This window comes from Corythoichthys intestinalis, chromosome 5 (assembly GCF_030265065.1).
Source record: "Corythoichthys intestinalis isolate RoL2023-P3 chromosome 5, ASM3026506v1, whole genome shotgun sequence".
Taxonomy (NCBI): Eukaryota; Metazoa; Chordata; class Actinopteri; order Syngnathiformes; family Syngnathidae; genus Corythoichthys; species Corythoichthys intestinalis.
The window spans coordinates 44,764,033-44,784,263 of record NC_080399.1 but is presented as its reverse complement, the minus strand read 5'-3'; the positions used below and the strand labels follow the sequence as shown (position 1 = coordinate 44,784,263).

At 38.7% G+C, this 20,231-nt stretch overlaps 1 protein-coding gene across 3 annotated transcripts in view; it reads left to right on the top strand.

The window, feature by feature from the left end:
• LOC130916123 (receptor-type tyrosine-protein phosphatase zeta-like) overlaps positions 1-20,231 on the top strand; it is a 129,785-nt gene that overhangs the window by 97,892 nt on the left and 11,662 nt on the right. For 2 of the 3 annotated variants that reach the window (XM_057836578.1, XM_057836581.1), the window contains 8 exons: positions 4,193-4,213; positions 6,222-6,318; positions 13,133-13,215; positions 16,362-16,496; positions 16,794-16,928; positions 17,018-17,181; positions 18,968-19,103; positions 19,679-19,825. In XM_057836578.1, the coding sequence (XP_057692561.1) occupies positions 4,193-4,213; positions 6,222-6,318; positions 13,133-13,215; positions 16,362-16,496; positions 16,794-16,928; positions 17,018-17,181; positions 18,968-19,103; positions 19,679-19,825 (918 nt within the window). The remainder of the gene's footprint in view (positions 1-4,192; positions 4,214-6,221; positions 6,319-13,132; positions 13,216-16,361; positions 16,497-16,793; positions 16,929-17,017; positions 17,182-18,967; positions 19,104-19,678; positions 19,826-20,231) is intronic. The other variant, XM_057836580.1, reaches the window with a different exon arrangement.

Sequence of the window (20,231 nt, the reverse complement as noted above, 5' to 3'; positions counted from 1 at the left end):
CTCCCACTTAGAAATGATGATTTGAAATTTTCATGGTAGGTGGTTCTCCACTGTGAGAGACAATTTTTTTTTAAAAATCCAGAAATCAGAGTGTATGATTTTTTAACAATTTGTATTATAGTGCTGCAAATAAGTATTTGGACTACTGTCTGTTAGCTAGAATTGTGAGCCTCAAAGACCTGTTAGTCACCTTTAAAATGTCCACCTCCACTCCATTTACGCTCCTAAATAAGTGGAAAGGAGGTGGGGTTTTTTGAGTCTGACTTTTTGACCTGTTTGAGCTGCATATAAACGCATGTATACCCCATGCACCCAAAAGACCTGTCCAAAGACACCAGAGACAGAATGGTAGACCTCTACAAGCCTGGAAAGAGTTACGGGGCAATTACCAAGCAGCTTGGTGATATGAGATCCATTGTTGGAACAACTATTAGAAAATGGAAGAAGCTAAACATGACTGTCAATCTTCCTCGGACTGGGTCTCCATGTAAGATCTACCTCGTAGGGTCTCAATGATCCTAAGAATGGTCAGGAATGAGCCAAGAACTACACAGGAGTGGCTGGTCTATGACCTGAAAGGACCTGGGACCACCATTTCCAAGGTTACTGTTGGTAATATACTAAGATGTCATGATTTAAAATCATGTATGGCACGCAAGGTTCCCCTGCTTAAAACCAGCACGTGTCCAGGCCTGTTTTAAGTTTGTCGATGACCATTTGGATTATCCAGAGGAGTCATGGGAGAAAGTCATGTGTTCATAGGAGATCAAAATGGAACTTTTTGGTCTTAATTCCACTCATAGTGTTTGGAGGAAGAAGAAGAATGAATACCATCCCAAGAATACCCTCCCTACTGTGAAGCATGGGGATGGTAGCATCATGCTTTATGGGTGTATTTCTGCAAATGGGACTGGACGACTGCACTGCATTAAGGAGAGGATGACCAGGGCCATGTATTGTGAGATTTTGGGGAATAACCTTCTTCCCTCAGTTACAGCATTGAAAATGGAGTCGTGACTGAGTCTTCCAACATGACAATGGCCCAAAGGAATAACCAATGAGTGGCTAATTAAAAGCATATCATGGTTTTGGAGGGGTCTAGCCAGTCTCCAGACCTAAACCTAATACAAAATCTTTGGAGGAAGCTTAAACTCCAGGTTTCTCCTAGACAGTCCAGAAACCTTGATCTAGAGAATAACTGTGTGGAACAGTGGTGCAAAATCCCTGCTGCAGTCTGTGAAAACCTGGTGAAAAGTTATGGTAAACCTTTGCCCTCTGTAATTGTAAACACAGGCTACTGCACCCAATATTGACATTGATTTTCTCAGGTGTTCAAATACTTATTTGCAGCAGTATAATAACAAATACATTGTTAAAAAAAATCATACACTGTGATTTCTTTTTTTTTTTTTAATTCTTTCAGAGTGGACAAGCACGTACCAAGAAAATTTCAAATCCAGCCGTCATTTCTAAGTGGGAGTTCTTGCAAAATCGCAGGGTGTTCAAATACTTATTTTCCTCTAATTGTATATTCATTCATTCATTCATCTTCTAAATCACTTATTCTCACGAGGGTCGTGGGGGTGCTGGAGCCCATCCCTGGTAACAAAAGGCAGGAGATAATTGTATATTCCCTCCCTGCCCCCCAAATATTTTTCTATGGAGTAGTTGCAGCCTTTGACGTCAGCCTAACTTTTGCCATGTACAAGATGCATGGTATAAATCAGTCTGGACTTCTGTGGTTCCAATTAGATTTCCAATCCACTCCAATCTGGACCGCCAAATCACAGCATAAAAGGGCAGGTCTTGGTGATACGTCATGAAGGGAAGTGACGGCAAATCTTTATTACACTCCTGGGAGTTTTGGAAGGTGTAATGCGTGCTTGCCTTTTTTTCCGCGTATAATGGAAATTTTTCAGCGTACTGCTATTGCAAGAGAACACTAAAACAAACTTTGCACATATGTTCTGACTAGCTGTCATACTAGGTCAAAGGTCAACTCCACAAATCTTTTGAACAGACTTTTAGCATTTTTTTCTCTTGCTAGTACTTTAAGTACTGTTCAAAACAATGCACCGTGTACTCTTCCATTTTTCCCACAAAAACAATTGTGAAATACAAACTGACTTAACCGACAGCCTGAGTCGAATTGCGCTTACGTAAATTTTGTGCTTCTGTGATTAGTTCTTTCGGATTCAGTCTGTGCTTGTTACCTCCCCACCTCTAGAATTGAATTTGAAATCCCGCCCAAACCACAGAAGACCTGACTGACGTGCCATGTATTCTGTACATGGCAAGAGTCAGGCTAGCTTGCCAGTCACAAATAGTTGGATAGTTACGAAAAACAAAACTATTTTTTAGTGCTGTCAAATTTATTGTGTTAACGGGCGGTAATTAATTTTTTAAATTATTCACGTTAAAATATTTGACGCAACTAACGCATGCGCGGATTGACCCGCTCATGCATTGCCACAAACATATTACAATGACGCCGTTTTTTGCCCATTGAGAGGAAAGAGGCAGAGAAATGCGAGTGGACACAGGCGTTCGTTGGACTGCACTGTTTATTGGCATGAGCTTTGGCAACTCTTTCACAACAAACATAACTATTGTGGCGAGTGACGTGGGGAAGAATGACAGGAAATGATCTTTTTCTTATCACACTTTATTGAACACAACACAGAACATATACCATTTAGAGCCACCACTGATAGTCATGGTTGCCCAACTTCCCATCATGCATTTGGGCGGGGCGGTTAAGTACAGTACAGTATCATTTAGTGAAAGCACAACAAAAATAATATTCCTAATTCTCAAAAAAATAATGTTCACAAAAAGAAAAGTGCTCTTGCAAAGAGAACTGGCATTCCCAATCAAAATAGCTATACAAAATACACATAAAACTTACTCAGACATTGCCATGGCTAGATCTCTAATTAATTTAAAACTTGCCATTGCCACATTGACACCTTGTGGTGTATTTCAATCAGTACCTTACGTTGTTAAAGACACTGTGGAAGAACGGCAGGGGGCCCATGTGACATCCTGCTCGGCGACGTCAACAATGGCAAGCTATTAGTTTGTTTTTTGATCGAAAATTTTACAAATTTTATTAAAACAAAAACATTAATGGGGTTTTAATATAAAATTACTATAACCTGTACTCACTTTTATCTTTTAAGAACCACAAGTCTTTCTATCGTGGATCCCTTTAACAGAGAGAATGTTAATAATGTTAATGCCATCTTGTGGATTTATTGTTATAATAAACAAATACAGTACTTATGGACAGTATTTTGAATATATATACTAGTATACATGTATATGTGTATATATTTTATATATATTGTGTCTTATCTTTCCATTCCAACAATCATTTACAGAAAAATATGGCATATTTTAGGGATGGTTTGAATTGCGATTAATTATGATTAATTCATTTGTAAGCTGTGATTAACTCGATTAAAAATTTTAATTGTTTGACAGCCCTACTATTTTTCACTTAAATGTTGCATATTCTCTAAAACGTGTTATACTGGAAAAAAATTAAGATAAAGTAAAAAGTATATTCATTCATTCATCATCTGTACCGCTTATCCTCACGAGGGTCACTCGGACCTATCCCAACTATGAACAGTAGGCGGGACAGACCCTGACTCGGTTGTCAGCTAATCACAGGGCGCAAGGAGATGGACAAACACTCATGTACACACTCATACCTAAGGTTAATTTGGAGTGTTCAATGAGCCTACCATGCATGTTTTGGGGATGTGGGAGGAAGCCGGAGTACCCGGTGGATACGTACCCATTCACGGGGAAAACATGTAAACTCCACACAGGAAGGCCAGAGCCCGGGATTGAACTGTGAGGTGGACATGATAACCATGTGACCACATGCTAACCACACTTCCACCGAAAGTAACAATATCAGAAAGAATGTATTCATATATTTATAAAAAAATATGTATCTTTAAATAAACTAGCTGCTACGCAGTATGTCAGCAAATGTTTCAAGTGCAAAAGCTAAAAAAAAAACAAAAAAAGAAATCACGGTAGCTTCGCTGTTTGCTTTTATTGATTTTGTTTCGTTGTTGTCCTCATGTCAATATTTATCGGGGTTTTGTGTTGTCGTGGAAACATCCTGGCTGCCTGCCCCTACTCGTCTTCCCCTCGTCTTCCTCATCCTGGCTAGCTGTTAAAGGAGAGTTACGAGGTAAGACACCCCCTCCTGGTGACTGTTTGCATGCCCGTACGTCTTTTTTCATGCAGGTCATTTCATGCAGTTCATGAGGTCTTTTTTCGACTTTTTTTTTTCTCAAAATTAGACCACAGCTTGTGTGTGTTTATTTACTAACACTGCAAAGATTTTTAGGACAATTGTTATTCTGTTTGTTTGTAAAATAGTACACACCCCAGAACATTTCAATTCTCCAGTAAAAGATTTATTTTTTTCAAGGATGTTATGCTGTATATCCCCCCCACCCAAAAAAAAAAAAAAAAAAACATTTCTGAAGGAAAAGATCAAATGTCCATATCAAATAGATTTTTTCAATTGTTTCAAAATATTCTTTTTTTTCTATTCCGTCATTGTTGTACTACTTTTAAAAAATAAAAACACAATTTGCTAATCATACATTGGTTCAAAGTCAATAATTGTGTAGTACTTCATGTGTTTTGACTTGGGTGCAGGCTTTATGGGATCAGGCTACGTCTAGACTAGGATGGATAATGGCCTGAACGTGTAATTAGTTAGACTATACGGCATGTCGGCTACACTAATGTGCCACTTATCCGTGCAAGAACTTACACAGATAAGTTACCCGGCTAATATAACTAGCCGCTTAATATAGACGAGTGTCTCCGTACAACAATCGGATACTAAGGAAGTGACATCATGGAGCGTGCCATCGCCATTTTTAGTGCGGCATGACGGCATTGTAAACAATTGAGGCGAACAATCAAGACGTGGCATTCCTGCTCCTCTTTTCTTTTCCACAGTCATTGTTTACAGTTTATCATCTATAGTGTGGAACACGTGTCAGGAACCTATGTCTTTGCGAGTCATTTTTGGCTTTTTTTGGTGAGTGCCTCTGCCTCTCTGCCAACCTGTAATTTTAAATGTGGTACCGGCCGGCTTGCTGCACTTGAAGAGTGACTGTGAAGAGCTGATAATGCATTCACACATTTTTCTTGAACCTTCAAACGTACGTCGCAATAATATGCTTCAATTCAGTGCCCATTTGTGGTCCTCCCATGGTGGATTACACGGAGATGAGCGTTTTATTACGGAGCTCCTCTCCCGCGTTAAGTCTCCGATCAGCCAGCTGCGGAGCTGGCCCGTCCCAACTCAATGCCGGCCAAATATAAGTATATAAAAATGCGTTGAGGGAAATTAAACCCCGAAAAGTGAACTACGTGGCACACCCAGTCACAGAGGCGTGCGATCAGTTTTTTTCATGACATTTCCACCTGTCAAAACTGTCGCCACTTCCAAGATCGCCACTTTTATGCACAAGCACTCCTGGTTGCAGCTTCCAGGAAATGTATGCAGAGGCACACTATATGTTTCTATTTTCCAAGTGGTGGTGAGAGCGCAACTGAGCATCAATTGTAACATCCCAAGTAACAATGTCAGGCCTTTGTTGTTGTTTTCTAAAGATTTATTTCAATCACAACTCTGCAACTGCTCGTGAAAGCCGAGCGTTCTCTCCCTTCACTCTCGCTCCCGTGTGATGCGTTCAATTGCATTCACGAAAAAAACAGTGATCACAAAACAGAGTTACCAACCCCTGGTCTATAATGTGTAGTAATTTCAAAATTTTCAAAGTTTTTGGTTCAGAGGTAAACCGCGCGGGCGATGACATGAGGCTGCTGCTTTCTACACATGCATAGTTTGCGCAAATGCAGGCGTACCTTACAGGAGCGGGGGGGCCTTAAACACACCTTAAACGTAATGCAGACAGGTATAAAAATAGTCAGCAAAATACCCTGGAGAAAATTATCTGTCCTAGTGTAAAATATTTCGTAGCCTCAGCGTGTGAATGACTGGTGGCCAAAGCTCCAGGTTCCAACACACCACGAACCTGAACAGTATATTTAGTGTTGATGATGGTTGTATGGATGCACAATGAGTTGGATTGACCATGAAACATAACACGAGGTTCATTTGTTGGATTTATTTATATATACAATAAGGATGTGTACTTCTGCATGTGTTCAAGGAGGTGCAGGCGTGCACAGCGGATATGGTGATGACCTCGGAGACATCCAATCATCCGGACAACAAGAGCAAAAACCGATACAGCAACATCCACGCTTGTGAGTAGTTGTGTTAGTCTTCACTGTCGTTGATGATATTTTCTTTGTTTTTAATCGTTTCTTTTCTAATTTAATTATATTTTAAAATAACAGAAAACCATTCTGGCCTGTGAGATGTGCCGCAGGGGTACTATACCATAAACCTTTTAAATATAATTTTAAATTGAAATTAATTAAAATAAATTACATAAGGTTACATTAAATTCATTTTGGCCGGTGAGTTGTGCAACAGATAAATCAACAATTTTTCCCTTTCAAATGTTAACTATTTAACTTTTTTAAAAAAATCAAATTAAAGTTAAAATCAATAAAGAAAAATATCCTTCCGTCACCTGAATTATGCTTCATTATGCACGGCAAACTTTTTTTTTCCTTTTAAAATAAAATTTGGATAATTCAAATTAAAGTGATATTAAGAAATAATTCAATAGAATTTAAACTAAGTAAAATCCCCTACATTATTGTTGTCATTATTATTATATATTATAATAATTATATATATATATATATATATATATATATATATATATTATATAGTATTTTATTTCATTTTAAAGTGTTCTAAAGCCTTCTAGATTAGATTAATTTAGATAAAATTTGATTATAATTTGAATGAAATTAATCATAAACATGATCTGTGTATTGTGTTATATAGTTACATGTAGTTATAGTTAGGGATGGGAATCGAAATCCGATTCCAATTCCAAACCGGTTCCAAGTGTTTCGAGGCCTCGACATCACAATGAAAAAGCCTTAACGATCCCTTTAATGATTCCTAAAGACACATATTGCGTCGTGACGTGTCTTGTTGTCCAGACGCATCAAACTAGCATGGCGCCAAGAACCACTCGCTCCAAAGTTTGGCTACACTGCACCAGGAAAGAGGGTGAAAATGAAAGGTTACGGTGGTTTAGCACGAGCTTTGCAGCCGTAAACATAACAATGACAGCACGTAGGTTCAAACGCTCGAAGGTGTGTCTTCACTTCACGAGGAAAAATTTCAATAAAGCAACTTGCAGTCATTGCAAGGTGGAGATAACTCTAGGGAATACGACTGCAATTTCCTCACCGAGACGCTAAGGCTCAGTCCTGGCTATATAGCTAGCTAAACTCCCAAATGACAATACAAAAGACGTTGGTATAATTTGCTGACTTTATTCAACCATCACTTGAAGAGTGAAACTAAAAATAGAAATGAAACAAATCAATTTCGTCCCCAATAACAAACAGGTTTGCATCAACGTAAATCAGCGATGATTAGCTGCTGATACATTAATAACACAAACTGTTAGCATGCGTTCGCTAGCATTAGCACATCGTTCAAACCACTACACAACTGGATTTAAGTGTCCGATCGCGAGTGGAAACACACAACGACAAAAAAGATTATACATACAGGCATTGCCTCTGTAGATATTTTACAAACATTAACAAAGAACGTAGGCTCGTAGCAGTGTTTCCCTCTCTCACTAACTCGCTCACTCGCTTGTATGCGGCATTTCTGCTTCGCGTGTAAGCGCGCTCTTCTTCACGTGAGGAAGTGCAAGGGCGCCCCCACTTGAGCGTGAAAGCACCATAAAAACTAAAAGGCATGTATTTCAATATAATGGTAAATAATAAGGGTGTCAACAATAATCGATGCGGCGATGCATCCCGATGCGGGGCATGGACGATTCGATTCAATGCGGGCAACAAGCCGAATCGATTCAGCGCATTTTAAAATATATAAGTACGTTCAAAAATCTTCCCTGCGCAATTCCGGTGATGCAAAGGATTTGGTTTCCCCATTTTTATTATTATTCTCATGTTTCATTTTTTACACACCACCTAACTCTGGTCAAGTTTCCCACCAACCTCGTAGAAGCCAAAATGTCTCCAGACGTCTGCTTTCAATGTGTTAGGTGCATCAATCATCTTCCTCGCTCCCTCTTTCTCCGCTTCAGCCGTTGTTATGTTATGTCCTATCTCTCTGCTCTCTCAATTAGAGCTTAGTTCGGGCCTAAAAAAATCCAGCCCGACTCGACCCGGCCCGCGTGTATTAAAGGCCGAGAGCCCGAAATTTTACGTTTTATTTGTTGGCTCGAGCCCGAAAACCCCCCGAAAATGTACATTTAATTTGTAGGCCCAAGCCCGTTTCAGCAGGAGGAGCAATGCGTGGTTGCGTTTTGTGTGATCACAATTGTGACGATGCCTATGTGCATAATGATAAATTAAAACCTGTCTTTTGTCACAAATTCTCCCAGATAAACAAGACTGTAAGATGCATATTCAATAAACATTTATATCGTTTATATTTGTGTGTCTGTTCTATCAGGTGGATAGTTTATGCTCATTTACTTGGCATAATGCAGCAACAGACATTTATTTTAATTTATTCGAGTTGGCAGAAAAAAAACATAAGTTTTCTTAATGTTTAAAAAGTCTACATATTTTTATTATCATTATAAATGAGCGTACACAACGAAATAACGCTGCAAATGTATGTTAAATATATTTCTGTTTCGGATATTGTGCTCACATGCATGGACGCGCCTCTCTGACAAGGAGAGGAACAGCTGCATGTGCAAAAACAAGCTAAAAAACTTTTAAATAACATTCTTTATTTTAATGACTCGCATCAGAACACACAAAAGAACAAGCTGCCTTAAGGAGCACTGAAACAAAATAAATAATAACATTTTAAGGAACACCATGCACGAAGAGGCGCAGCCCTCGAAACAAATGATAATAACGATGTGTGACTAATATCATCTTTTAGGCCAGTACTGTTTTTAAAATGCCTGTTCAGCGTGAATGTGCCAGTCTTTCTGCTCTCGTACGAGAGCAAAGCGCGCGCCACATTTGTTGCATTCGGCCAGGCTGACACATTTTTCTGTATGCATCTTCCACTCTCAAATTTAAATCCTTTCCACACACCACTCGTGGATTCTTGCCTTTTCAATCCCCCGTCTTTAGTTTGCTTTTCGCCTCTTGGCGCTCTATATCGAAATCCGAAAAGGAAATCAGGATGCAGAGTTGCAGACTCGCGGAGAGTACTAGAGCGCGAGGGGAAGATTAAAAGGAGGGCGGGGCCACGGCGTTCATGTGCGCAACCAATGCACTGGCTCAGCTGTGGCTCATGGTTGGGATTACCGAAGCGCCTTCTCTCTGTTTTTTTTTTTTTTTTTTTTCAATTTATTTATTTTACAACAAGTATTCCTTAGTTTAACTTCCATACATCGTTTTAGTTTGCAAATATATATTTATTTTAAAAAGTTAGCGAGAGAGAAGTCCGGCCTGACCCGACCCGCACGTAAATGATTGACATTTTGCGATAAAGATGCTGCTGCACTACAATATTTTCTTTGTCGTTTTCTTTAATATTTACTTGAATATTTTTATTGATGGGTCGTTGTGACCAGGGCCGGAGTGGGACTCATTTTCGGCCCTGGAATTTCATGCCTCAGACCGGCCCACTCATTTAAAATTATGTCATTATGCATACACGTGTTAAGTTCAGTGTTCTCTAAAGCCGTGTACTGTAATTCTGTGTATTCCAATTCAGTGCAGGTCATGGTTGTTTAACAAGGTGGCTTTATTTTAACAAGTGCAACACAACATATTTTGAACAAATTTAAAAATGGATTTTTAAAAAAACTATATTAAATGATACATTTGAAAAATAAATTAGGCCTGTCAAATGATTAAAATTTTTGATCGAGTTAATTACAGCTTAAAAATTAATCGTAATTAATCGCAATTCAAACCATCTATAAAATATGCCATATTTTTCTGTAAATTATTGTTGGAATGGAAAGATGAGACACAAGATGGATATATACATTCAACATAAGGTACATAAGGACTGTATTTGTTTATTATAACAATAAATCAACAAGATGGCATTAACATTATTAACATTCTGTTAAAGCGATCCATGGATAGAAAGACTTGTAGTTCTTAAAAGATAAATGTTAGTACAAGTTATAGAAATTTTATATTAAAACCCCTCTTAATGTTTTCGTTTTAATAAAATTTGTAAAATTTTCAATCAAAAAATAAACTAGTAGCCCGCCATTGTTGATGTCAATAATTACTTACACAATGCTTATGGGTGCTGAAGCCTATAAAATCAGTCGCACCCAAACGCCAGCGGAGGGCGGCAAAACTCCATAAAGCACAATTAACAAGTGGGCATGTCATTGTACTGTCATTTAAATCTGTCTGAGCAGGGCATGTGCGTTAATTGCGTCAAATATTTTAACGTGATTCATTAAAAAAATTAATTACCGCCCGTTAACGCGATAATTTTGGCAGCCCCAAAATAAATGAATAAATAAGACCTTTTCTGCAACATCAAATATTAACAAAATGAGTGCTTACAGATAAAACAAACATAGCAACATAACAATATGAAAAATAAAGAATACGTATTGCACATTGTAACAACTTCTAATGATACTATTATCCATTTTCCACTTCCACTTTAAAAACGCCACGTAATTGATTATATTAATTCTAATGTTCACTCGCTGAACGACATGGCAATCCTACCTTCCAGCTCTGCACCTGTGGTGTGTTCATTATGGCTAATGCTTGCTGCTACATATCCCTTGTGAGGTGCTACAAGAAGCCAAAGTTTCCACAATTACATATTGTCGTATAACACGGTGCAAGTTGCATTTTATTCGCCATCTGGCCTTACCACTTTCGTTGTAATCCTCTGTAGTTTGAGGCAGCAAGGTCGTTGCATGAAAAAAATTAGCTATTTTCGCGCATTTTGCCGATTCTTTCACGAGTGCTTTTCTCTTTTTAATTCTTATTTTTCAGCGCCACCCTTGCTCTTTTTATCCATCCGAGCACCGAGATAGCAGCTAATTTGGCTCAATACAGACTACAATTAGGGGGCGGAGCTGCATGCTGTATTTTTCGTCTGCACACGTGAGGATGAGTCTGGAAAAAAAAATAATACGGTTTTTTTTTTTTTTAAGACGGCCCACAGGGACAGCGGTAACAGAATGTAAGTTATACTCAGTGACACTGTCATAAATAAATACCAAACAAAAAATGATAACAGTGTAATTTTTTTTTTTTTTTTTAATAAAACGCGGACCGGCCCATCTGGCCGGCCGGCCCTTCTGGAATCGTCCAGAAGCTCCCGATTAGTCACTCCGGGCCTGGTTGTGACTAAAATACAGTGACTCTTATTACTGATTTTGCACAGGAGTTCAGATGTTGCACTGTGTGAAAGGCTGCTACTGCGTGTAAAAAAAAGAGAAAGCTCTGGTCTCATTCAAAGCACTAATTAAATGCTGTGATCTGTTTTTTGTTTTTGTTTTTAATATATATCTGAAAGTATACTATTTTCATTTGACTTCAACCAGGAGTGACACAAGAGTCAATAAAAAGTTGTTTAATTTCTGACCGCTTGTGTTGCCTCATGATTCACGAAAAATATGCTTTGCTTTAGAATTTTAATGCATCCCAGGCTTTAATGCATCGCGATGCCTTGCCGAATCGAACCGAATCGAATCGTGGCCCTCCGAATCGTAATCGAATCGAATCGTGAGGGCAGTGCCGATGCACACCTCTAGTAAATAATACACTTTAACACAGGGGTCCACAAACTGCGGCCCGCGGGCCGGATACGGCCCCCTGAACAATACCAGAGAGCATTTTGAATTTTTTTTTTTTACTTTTATTTTTTTTCTCAATAGTGTTATTTATTTCCTGGCCTTTTTCTGTGAAGAACTCAGAGAGGGTTATTTGGTTATTATCTATTTAGTTAATAGTGTTAGTATTATTTATTATTATTATATGATATTATACTATATTATCATTTTTATTTTTATTTACTTTTGTTCCGTGAAGAATCCAGAAAGGGTTATTTGATTGTGGCTTTCTGAAAAACAATAACTTTTCACATTTAGGCACTCCTGCAATTGTCACACTTTTTCTGTTACAACAGAAAAGGGAAAAGTTATGTGGCCCTCACAGGAAAAAGTTTGGGGACCCCTGCTTTGACACATATTGCCAAAGGCAGAACAACGACCTATATGCCAATCTATACCAATATTTTTTATTTCTATTAGAAAAATGTTTTAGTAAAATGTTACACATTCTTGTGCATTTGCCACTTATTGCCACAGTTAACATTGAGGCTTTGGGCCTCTTTTGACCTCGTTGTGAGTTTGTAAGGTTGTGACTTCTGATTAAACAAACTCGATGCCAATCAAAATGTTTGTTCTTCTTTTTCCCCAAATTAGAATCGATAAGAGAATTGATAAAGAATCGAATCGTTAAGCAATATCGATAATGGAATTGGAATCGTAAAAATCTGTCAATTCCCATCCCTAGTTATGGTATAGCAAAATGTTTTCCCATTTTTTTTTATTGTGTAAATAATTTGGTTAAAAGATATTAATTAATATTGGGACTAATTGAATCCCTTGAAATTTTCAATCAAATTAAAAAATTTCCACAGCAACATTCTGGCCAGTGATTTGTGCTAGCAGGCGAAAACAATGACAATTTTCGTATACAAAAATTCGAATGAAAAATATCCTATAAACAGACATTTTAGCAACCGGCATCTCTGCTTTAGAGCTTGCCTGGTACCATAGTAACAAGAGCTTTTGTCCTTCAACGAACCAATAAAATACTTGATTCTTTTTTTATTATCTGTGAAGAGTCCTTTTGTTGTCTCAAATCAAAAGTTGAGTATCGCTGTCGTGTCTTGAGTAGCCGAACTGGAAACAAAATCCAGTCATGTGAAGCTCTCATCCTTGGGCAAGTTAACGTGTTTTGGGGATGTTGTTTTTTTTTTGCATTTCAGTCGATCACAGTCGAGTGCGACTCTCGGCCGCAGCCGACAAGGACGGACGCAGTCGAGATTACATCAATGCCAACTATGTGGACGTATGTGAGATACTTAGAATTTTCTCCTCTTTTATCCTTTTCCCTCATCGTCTGCAATCTTTTCTGCATTAACTCAACGCTTTTACACTATCAAGGTTCTAGCCAAATTTTGGTCAACTTGAAGACAAAACACTCGTACATTTCATTTTTCGGTCTTCTCAGATGTTTATGACAAATTTGCATCTTAGTTTCTGTCAGTTTCGAAGTGAGGCCCTCAGCTAGGGATATACTTCAGGGAGTTGATCGATCAGGTACATTACCTTGCTAAAGAGACTGCAATAACCAGCATAGGTTTTTCTGGGTTTTGTTGGGTTGAAGACCTTTTCGGATTTCGCTCTTGAGTGTTTTACTCAGTTGAATTGTATTAAATGCATCATTCGCTGTCTCAAAAAGTCACATTAAAAAATAATAATAATTGACCGCATAGTTTTTTAGTTATGGCCATAGCAACACCATAGCAACGAGGGACGCGCCGCCCTGCCGACCGCTACCTGATGACGTAACTTCCAGGGAGCCTCGCCACCACTCTGAACACGGAAATATAGCACCACACTATCATCGCCATATATTGCAAACATTTTCTGGGTTTTACTCGCGAGATTCGTCATGCCATCTCGATGTGTAGCGAAGAATTGCTCACAGGAAGACTCGAGACTCTATGAGTGGTCCAAAAAAACTTCTCCTGCAAAGGTTTGGACTGTTTTTGTGAGCATGCATACAGGTCCCCAATTGGCTCATTGTTTTCATCATTTCAGCGACGACAGCTTTGAAAACCTACAACAATGCAACCTTGGTTTTACAAAGACGTAAGTAGAGACCCTTAATGGCTTTTATGATTCTAAAATTTGATGCACTTCTGTTGATAAACGAGGGGGACTCCTACTGCCTGTTTGTTGAAGTGCGACATTTTTTGTTTTGTTGCTGTTGCCCTGTCATAAGTAGATTTGCTGACAGGTCTACTCATGTGATTTTATTACTATATCAATAGGTATTATGTAAATTCAAATGTCCCCAGCACCAAATAGGTCCTAGGCTCGTTGTTTTTTGGCCTGTCACAGGGTAAATATAAATCCACTTGCCAGGCCCTAATGTATCAAATACATCTCAATAAAACGATAACTATTGTACTACAACATCAAGGTCTGCCTATTTGAAGAGGGAACAATAGCATCAAATAAATGCTGCTTTGACTGGGGCATTATTATTTGATCACCAAGAAATTATTATTAAATTAGGATTCATCGAATATTTTCATGCTGCTGTGATTTTTGTTTTATTCTCCACCAGGAAGCCAAACATAAAAAATTAAGCGGCGGAAACCCTCAACACGATGAAAAAAGCGTTGCAAGTCGGTCGCCACCCAGTTTCCCAAACTCAAGAGGGAGTGGGTCGAGTCATATGATGACCCAAGTGATGCGGTGTCCAGCGATGACGACTGAAGAGATCCTATGAGGCCTGCCAGATGCTGAATTTCTTCCGTCTGCGACATCAGATGACGATGACTTAGGAGAAATAAATGTAGCAAATTTTGATGACATGAAATCATAAACTAGTCATATATACAGTACACATTTTTAAAAGAAAAATCTAGTTATCTTCATATTTTAATAATGATTTATCTTTGTATAGAGAACACTTAATGCTACAGAAAAGAGTAAATACATATTTCCCACTGCCATGATCATTTTTTAATGTTGCGCTAGTCCGTTGCAATCGTAACTTTGTATTGCTTACTAACTTAAGTTTTGCTCACTAAATTTATGTTCTTTGATGTGTGCTATTGTGTGCTTGGTATAACTTAGCTTTCTATGTTGCGTCACAATCTGACAGCGAAAGCTAATGCTGATTCAACATAAATCTGGTAAGTTTTATTATTGTGGCCTATTGAATATTTTTTCAGAATGTAATATGATTACAATATATTATATACCAATAGAATACATTAAACAGTCAACAAAATGTGTCAATGTTGTTTACAATTTAGGGTTTTATTTTTTTTATGTAATTCATGCTCCTGTCAGTGCTTCAGCCTCCTCAAGTTTGGCTCTCACGTCTGGGATCTCCTGATGACACAGGCATACTCTTGGAAGGGTAATTACTTGACGGTTTACAGCAACACCTGGAAAATGAAATCGTTTTGTCATTTATTTTGAAAAATCAATAACATATTCATTTAGCCACATTTGGGCTAGCTTTACCATATTTAGATCGGTAGGAGCTGTCCCATAACCTAATATCCAGTTTTAGCTATGTGGAGAGCATGGAAAAATATACAACCATGTAATCGCATTCTCTCAAATAAAAAAAAATCACGATGCTGGACTTAGGCTTACCACTCACTCTCCCGTTCGTGAAGTGTCAAGCTGTCAATTGGTGTCATGACGACATCTGCTGTGTCAAGTAAATCGCCGTCATCTGACGCCTCAGGTTCAAACATGTAGGGATTAATTGTAGTTCATCTTTCCTGGGAGCCTTTGCTATCGGTAGCGTCACGAAAGAGCGATCCTGAATGGTTACCTTTGGTGGAAATATCACTGACATCGTTGTTGCTGCTATGCTTGCTGTGGATAGTCTTCTCTGTCGGGGAATTTACGTCACACTTCCGGGTTTGCGAAGGGACATTTAACGGAGTGCAAAAAACACTAAAAAAAACGCAAATTATCCTTGCAATTACGTGTTGATAATGTCATGGTTGTTTTGACGAACTCGTCCAAAGTTTATATTCGTAAAACTACACCAAAATCCGGAAAGGTCTTCAGTTGCCCTTTAATCTTGCTGATGTTACCAGCTACCGGCAGTGCAAGACAACAAACGTTGCACATTTTGATAGAAGACAGTAAGACCCAGGATTTAAATTGTTGAACATTTGCTCAGATGTCACAATAGCTTGCATGTCTCACACTGCTGCAGTAAGAGCAATGCGGTTTTCATGTTTTTTTAGTCACACCAGCATGCTGGGTCACTAAGTCAGTTGGTCAGTCAGTCAATTCATTTAGTTGGTTATTAGTTAGTTTCCTTCGTGACTTAGCCAAGACAGTCAGACAGTTTTTGGGATCACGCATTTTTGTCAGCACTGCACTGCAGCCAAGTGTGGCACCAAAATGTGATGATGTTTTAAAATCTTTATATTACGATTTCTATTTAAGGGCTTCAAGATGCATCACGCGTACATTGCGGCTCAGGGTCCCCTCAAGTCTAGCATGAACGACTTCTGGCAGATGATTTGGGAACAAAACGTTGGTGTCATCGTGATGATTACCAACCTGCTGGAGAAAGGACGGGTGAGTGACAGTAGATGTGGAGTCATGACCTCTTAGACTCCAGACTGAATTTTAACCATTTACAATTTAGTGACTTGAGAGTCCATTTGGACATAGCAGTAAACACTCAGGACTTGAGTAGACTAGACATTATGAACTGAAAGAATTATTTGATTAGAACTATAATACTCAAGATTTACTTGATTCTTCTATTCTATCAATTTGAATTCGATTGTGCTTAATATATCGATCCAGATCGATGTATTGTGACCAATAACAGGGAGTGTGTGTGTGTTCTATCATGTTTTGTTTTGTTAGAGAAAGTGCGACCAGTACTGGCCTGCCGAACTGCATGAGGACTATGGTGGCCTGATGGTAACGCTCAAGAGTATCCAAGAGCTAGCACACTACACCCAGCGAACCTTCACTGTCACCAACACAAACATCAAAAAGGTCTGCTGGGTGAAATGCCACTTTTAGGTCAGAGAAAACTAATGTTTTTAACTCTAGTGTGTAATGGGTCACTGGTTGTGCTGAGGCAGGGCTCTCAGAAAGGGTGCAGCATTCAGCGAGTGGTCACGCAATACCACTACACCCAGTGGCCTGACATGGGTGTGCCTGACCATGCCCTGCCACTCATCAGCTTCATACGCAAGTCTTCACAGGCCAGGATGGCAAACATGGGCCCGGTGGTGGTGCACTGCAGGTATTATGCTTTGGTTGGGTTCTGTGTCATTCATTTATCCTCTACTCCTTAACTACTATGTTGACCTATTGTCCGATATATAATAATGGTCGACAACTGTTTTTACTCTACTACTACTTCTCTATACTGTACCTATCGTCCAATACCTAAAATTTAGTTTTTCAGGGTGGAACAAATTATATGCCATCAACATTCATTCACACTGCATTGTTCTCTCTCTCCCGCTGTAAGAAAATTAGCTTTCTGCATGGGGTGCAAGTTCCACAAATAAACTCAGGCAGTGTAGAGGATAATAGTGTACGATACTGCATATTGTAGCACTGATCTGGACCAGTATTGCCGATACATATAATATTTAAGGGAGATGGCTCTTGAATTGAATTTTTCATTATATTTCAGTGCTAAAGATGATAATTAATTTATATGGTGTAATATTATGCCCGCAAGGGGGAAAACATCAACAACACTATAATTTTATGCAACAGTTTCTGGTAAAATTATATCATCCTAAAAATTGACAGGCCTACTAGATAGTTACTAATGAGTCAACAACAACAAAAATCTAGTGATAGTCTAGTCTAGTGGAAATCAGGAATGAGTGAATGTTTCTGAAGACAGGGATTCCGATGATAATTGGTTTTTAGGTCAGTTAGCTCAGCTACATAGTTATAAAGTGTATCACAAAAGTGAGTACACCCATCACATTCCTGCAGATATTTAAATATATCTTTTCATGGAACAACACTGACAAAAGTACACTTTGACACAATGAAAAGTAGTCTGTGTGCAGCTTATATAATAGAGTTAATTTATTTTCCCCACCCCCAGCCCGCCCGTTTCATCAGACCATAGGACAATGTTCCAGTGTTCCAAGTGCTTTGTTGACATGTCTTCAGCAGACTTTTTGCGGGCTTTCTTGTGTACCGTCTTCAGAAGAGGCTTCCTCCTGGGGTAGCAGCTATGCACACTAATTTGATGTAGAGTGCGGCGTATGGCTTGAGCACTAATAGGCTGAACCCTACCTCTTCAATCTCTGCAGCAATGCTGACAGCACTCCTGTAACGAGTCACATGACATTTTTGAGGGAAAATGACAAGCAGTACTCAATTTGGACATTTAGGGATGTACGTAATTTCTAAGGGGTGTACTTACTTTGTTGCCAGTGGTTTAGATATTAATGGCTATATTATGAGTTATTTTGAGGGGAAAATAAATTAACTCTACTATATAAGCTGCACACAGACTACTTTTCATTGTGTCAAAGTGTCATTTTGTCAGTGTTGTCCCATGAAAAGATACACTTAAATATCTGCAGAAATGCGATTGGTGTACTCACTTTTGTGATACACTGTATTTGTTGGTCAGCATTCAGTAAGATAATCAGTTGTTTATTCAGTTTTTAGGTTAGTAAGTCAGTAGGGGATATTGCAACCCATTTACTTAGATCAGGGGTGTCCAAACCAGCCCTCAAGGGCTGCTATAGAATTCTGGTTTTTGTTCCTATCAGTTGAGCACAGACCGTTTAACCAATGAGGTTTCTGCTTAAACAAGCAGCGCCTGACTAAAATCAACTTATTACACTTGTAAGACACCAAATCTGAGCAAAGGTCTCATCCTGTTTTGTTAGAAAGAAATCCCGCTCCCACTGCGGCCCGATGTGGAATAGTTTTCGGACACTTGACTTAGATGGTCAATCTGATGTTTTGAGGAAATTGTGAGGGTTTTGGTTTTAGTACAAACATACATACGTCACAGCATGTAATTCTTATTTCCTTTGTGGGTTTAGTGCGGGCGTGGGTCGCACAGGCACCTACTTGGTGTTGGACAGCATGCTGAGGCAGATGAGTCAGGAGGAGGCGGTGGATGTGGATGGGTTCCTTCAACACATTCGCATGCAGAGGAACTATTTGGTCCAGACACAGGTTGCCATTATTTTTCAATACTCACGCCATGCTCTTCAGTTTGCCAACTTATCATCATATTTTTTGCTGTCTCATGTCAAGTCAATTTTTTTGCCCTAAACCATCAAATAGATTCCATAGGGCTTCACAGAAAAATGCCACTTAAAAACAGCAATCTTCTCCTTCTCATTTTATACTCTCATTAATATACAGGTATCGTTTCATCTTCTTGGGTTTTTCCTATTTGTCTCTTGGCATTTGCTCATTTTTTTCTCAGCTACCCTGTTCAACTATTCCCTCGTTTTTTAGATTTCTCAATTTTCAGATCTTCTCATTTTCCTTTTTTTGTCATTTTTCCCCCCATCTTTTGTCATGTTTTGGTCTTCTTGTCTTCTGATTTTGCCTTCTTTTTATCTTGTCTTCACATCATGTCATCACGTCTTTTTATCATGGCCTGTCTTCCTATTGTCTCATTCCCTGAGTTTTTTGTTGGCTACTCTGTCTTCTCATCTTCTCCGATCCCACCAATTTGCCCCTGATCGATTTATAATTCGAGCATCAAGTCCTCCAGTAACTCTACCCACAACCCCTTTCAGGAGCAGTACGTCTTTATCCACGACGCCTTAGTGGAGGCAATTATGTGTGGAGATACGGAGGTGGAGGCCTCGCGGCTTCATGCGTATGTGGAGCGGCTGCTGACCCCGCTGCATGATGGGAGGATGCCTCTGCACAAACAGTTCAAGGTAAAGCAGCCCAAAATATTTGGTTACTCTGAGTGTTTGTTTTCAAGATACCTCATTCCAATGTCTCTCAACCTTTATTGATCCAAGATACAAATATATGACATTGGGAAAAATCTGTCGGTAAGCCACCGAACAAAACGTCCCAAAAGTATTTAGATTAAAATAATGAGTTTTACATTTGGACTGACTTTGTGTAAAAAGTTGTATTCTGATGTTTAATTCAAAAGAAAAAGTACAGTGATCCCTTGCTATTTCTCACTTCAAACTTTGCACCTTAAGTCCGTCGCAGATTTTTTTATATATAAACAAAAAAAAAAATAGAGACAGTATTTTATTCAGAAAAACATATGCATGTATACTTGTACAAATCATTGTTTTCTTATGTACAGTATACAGTATATATATC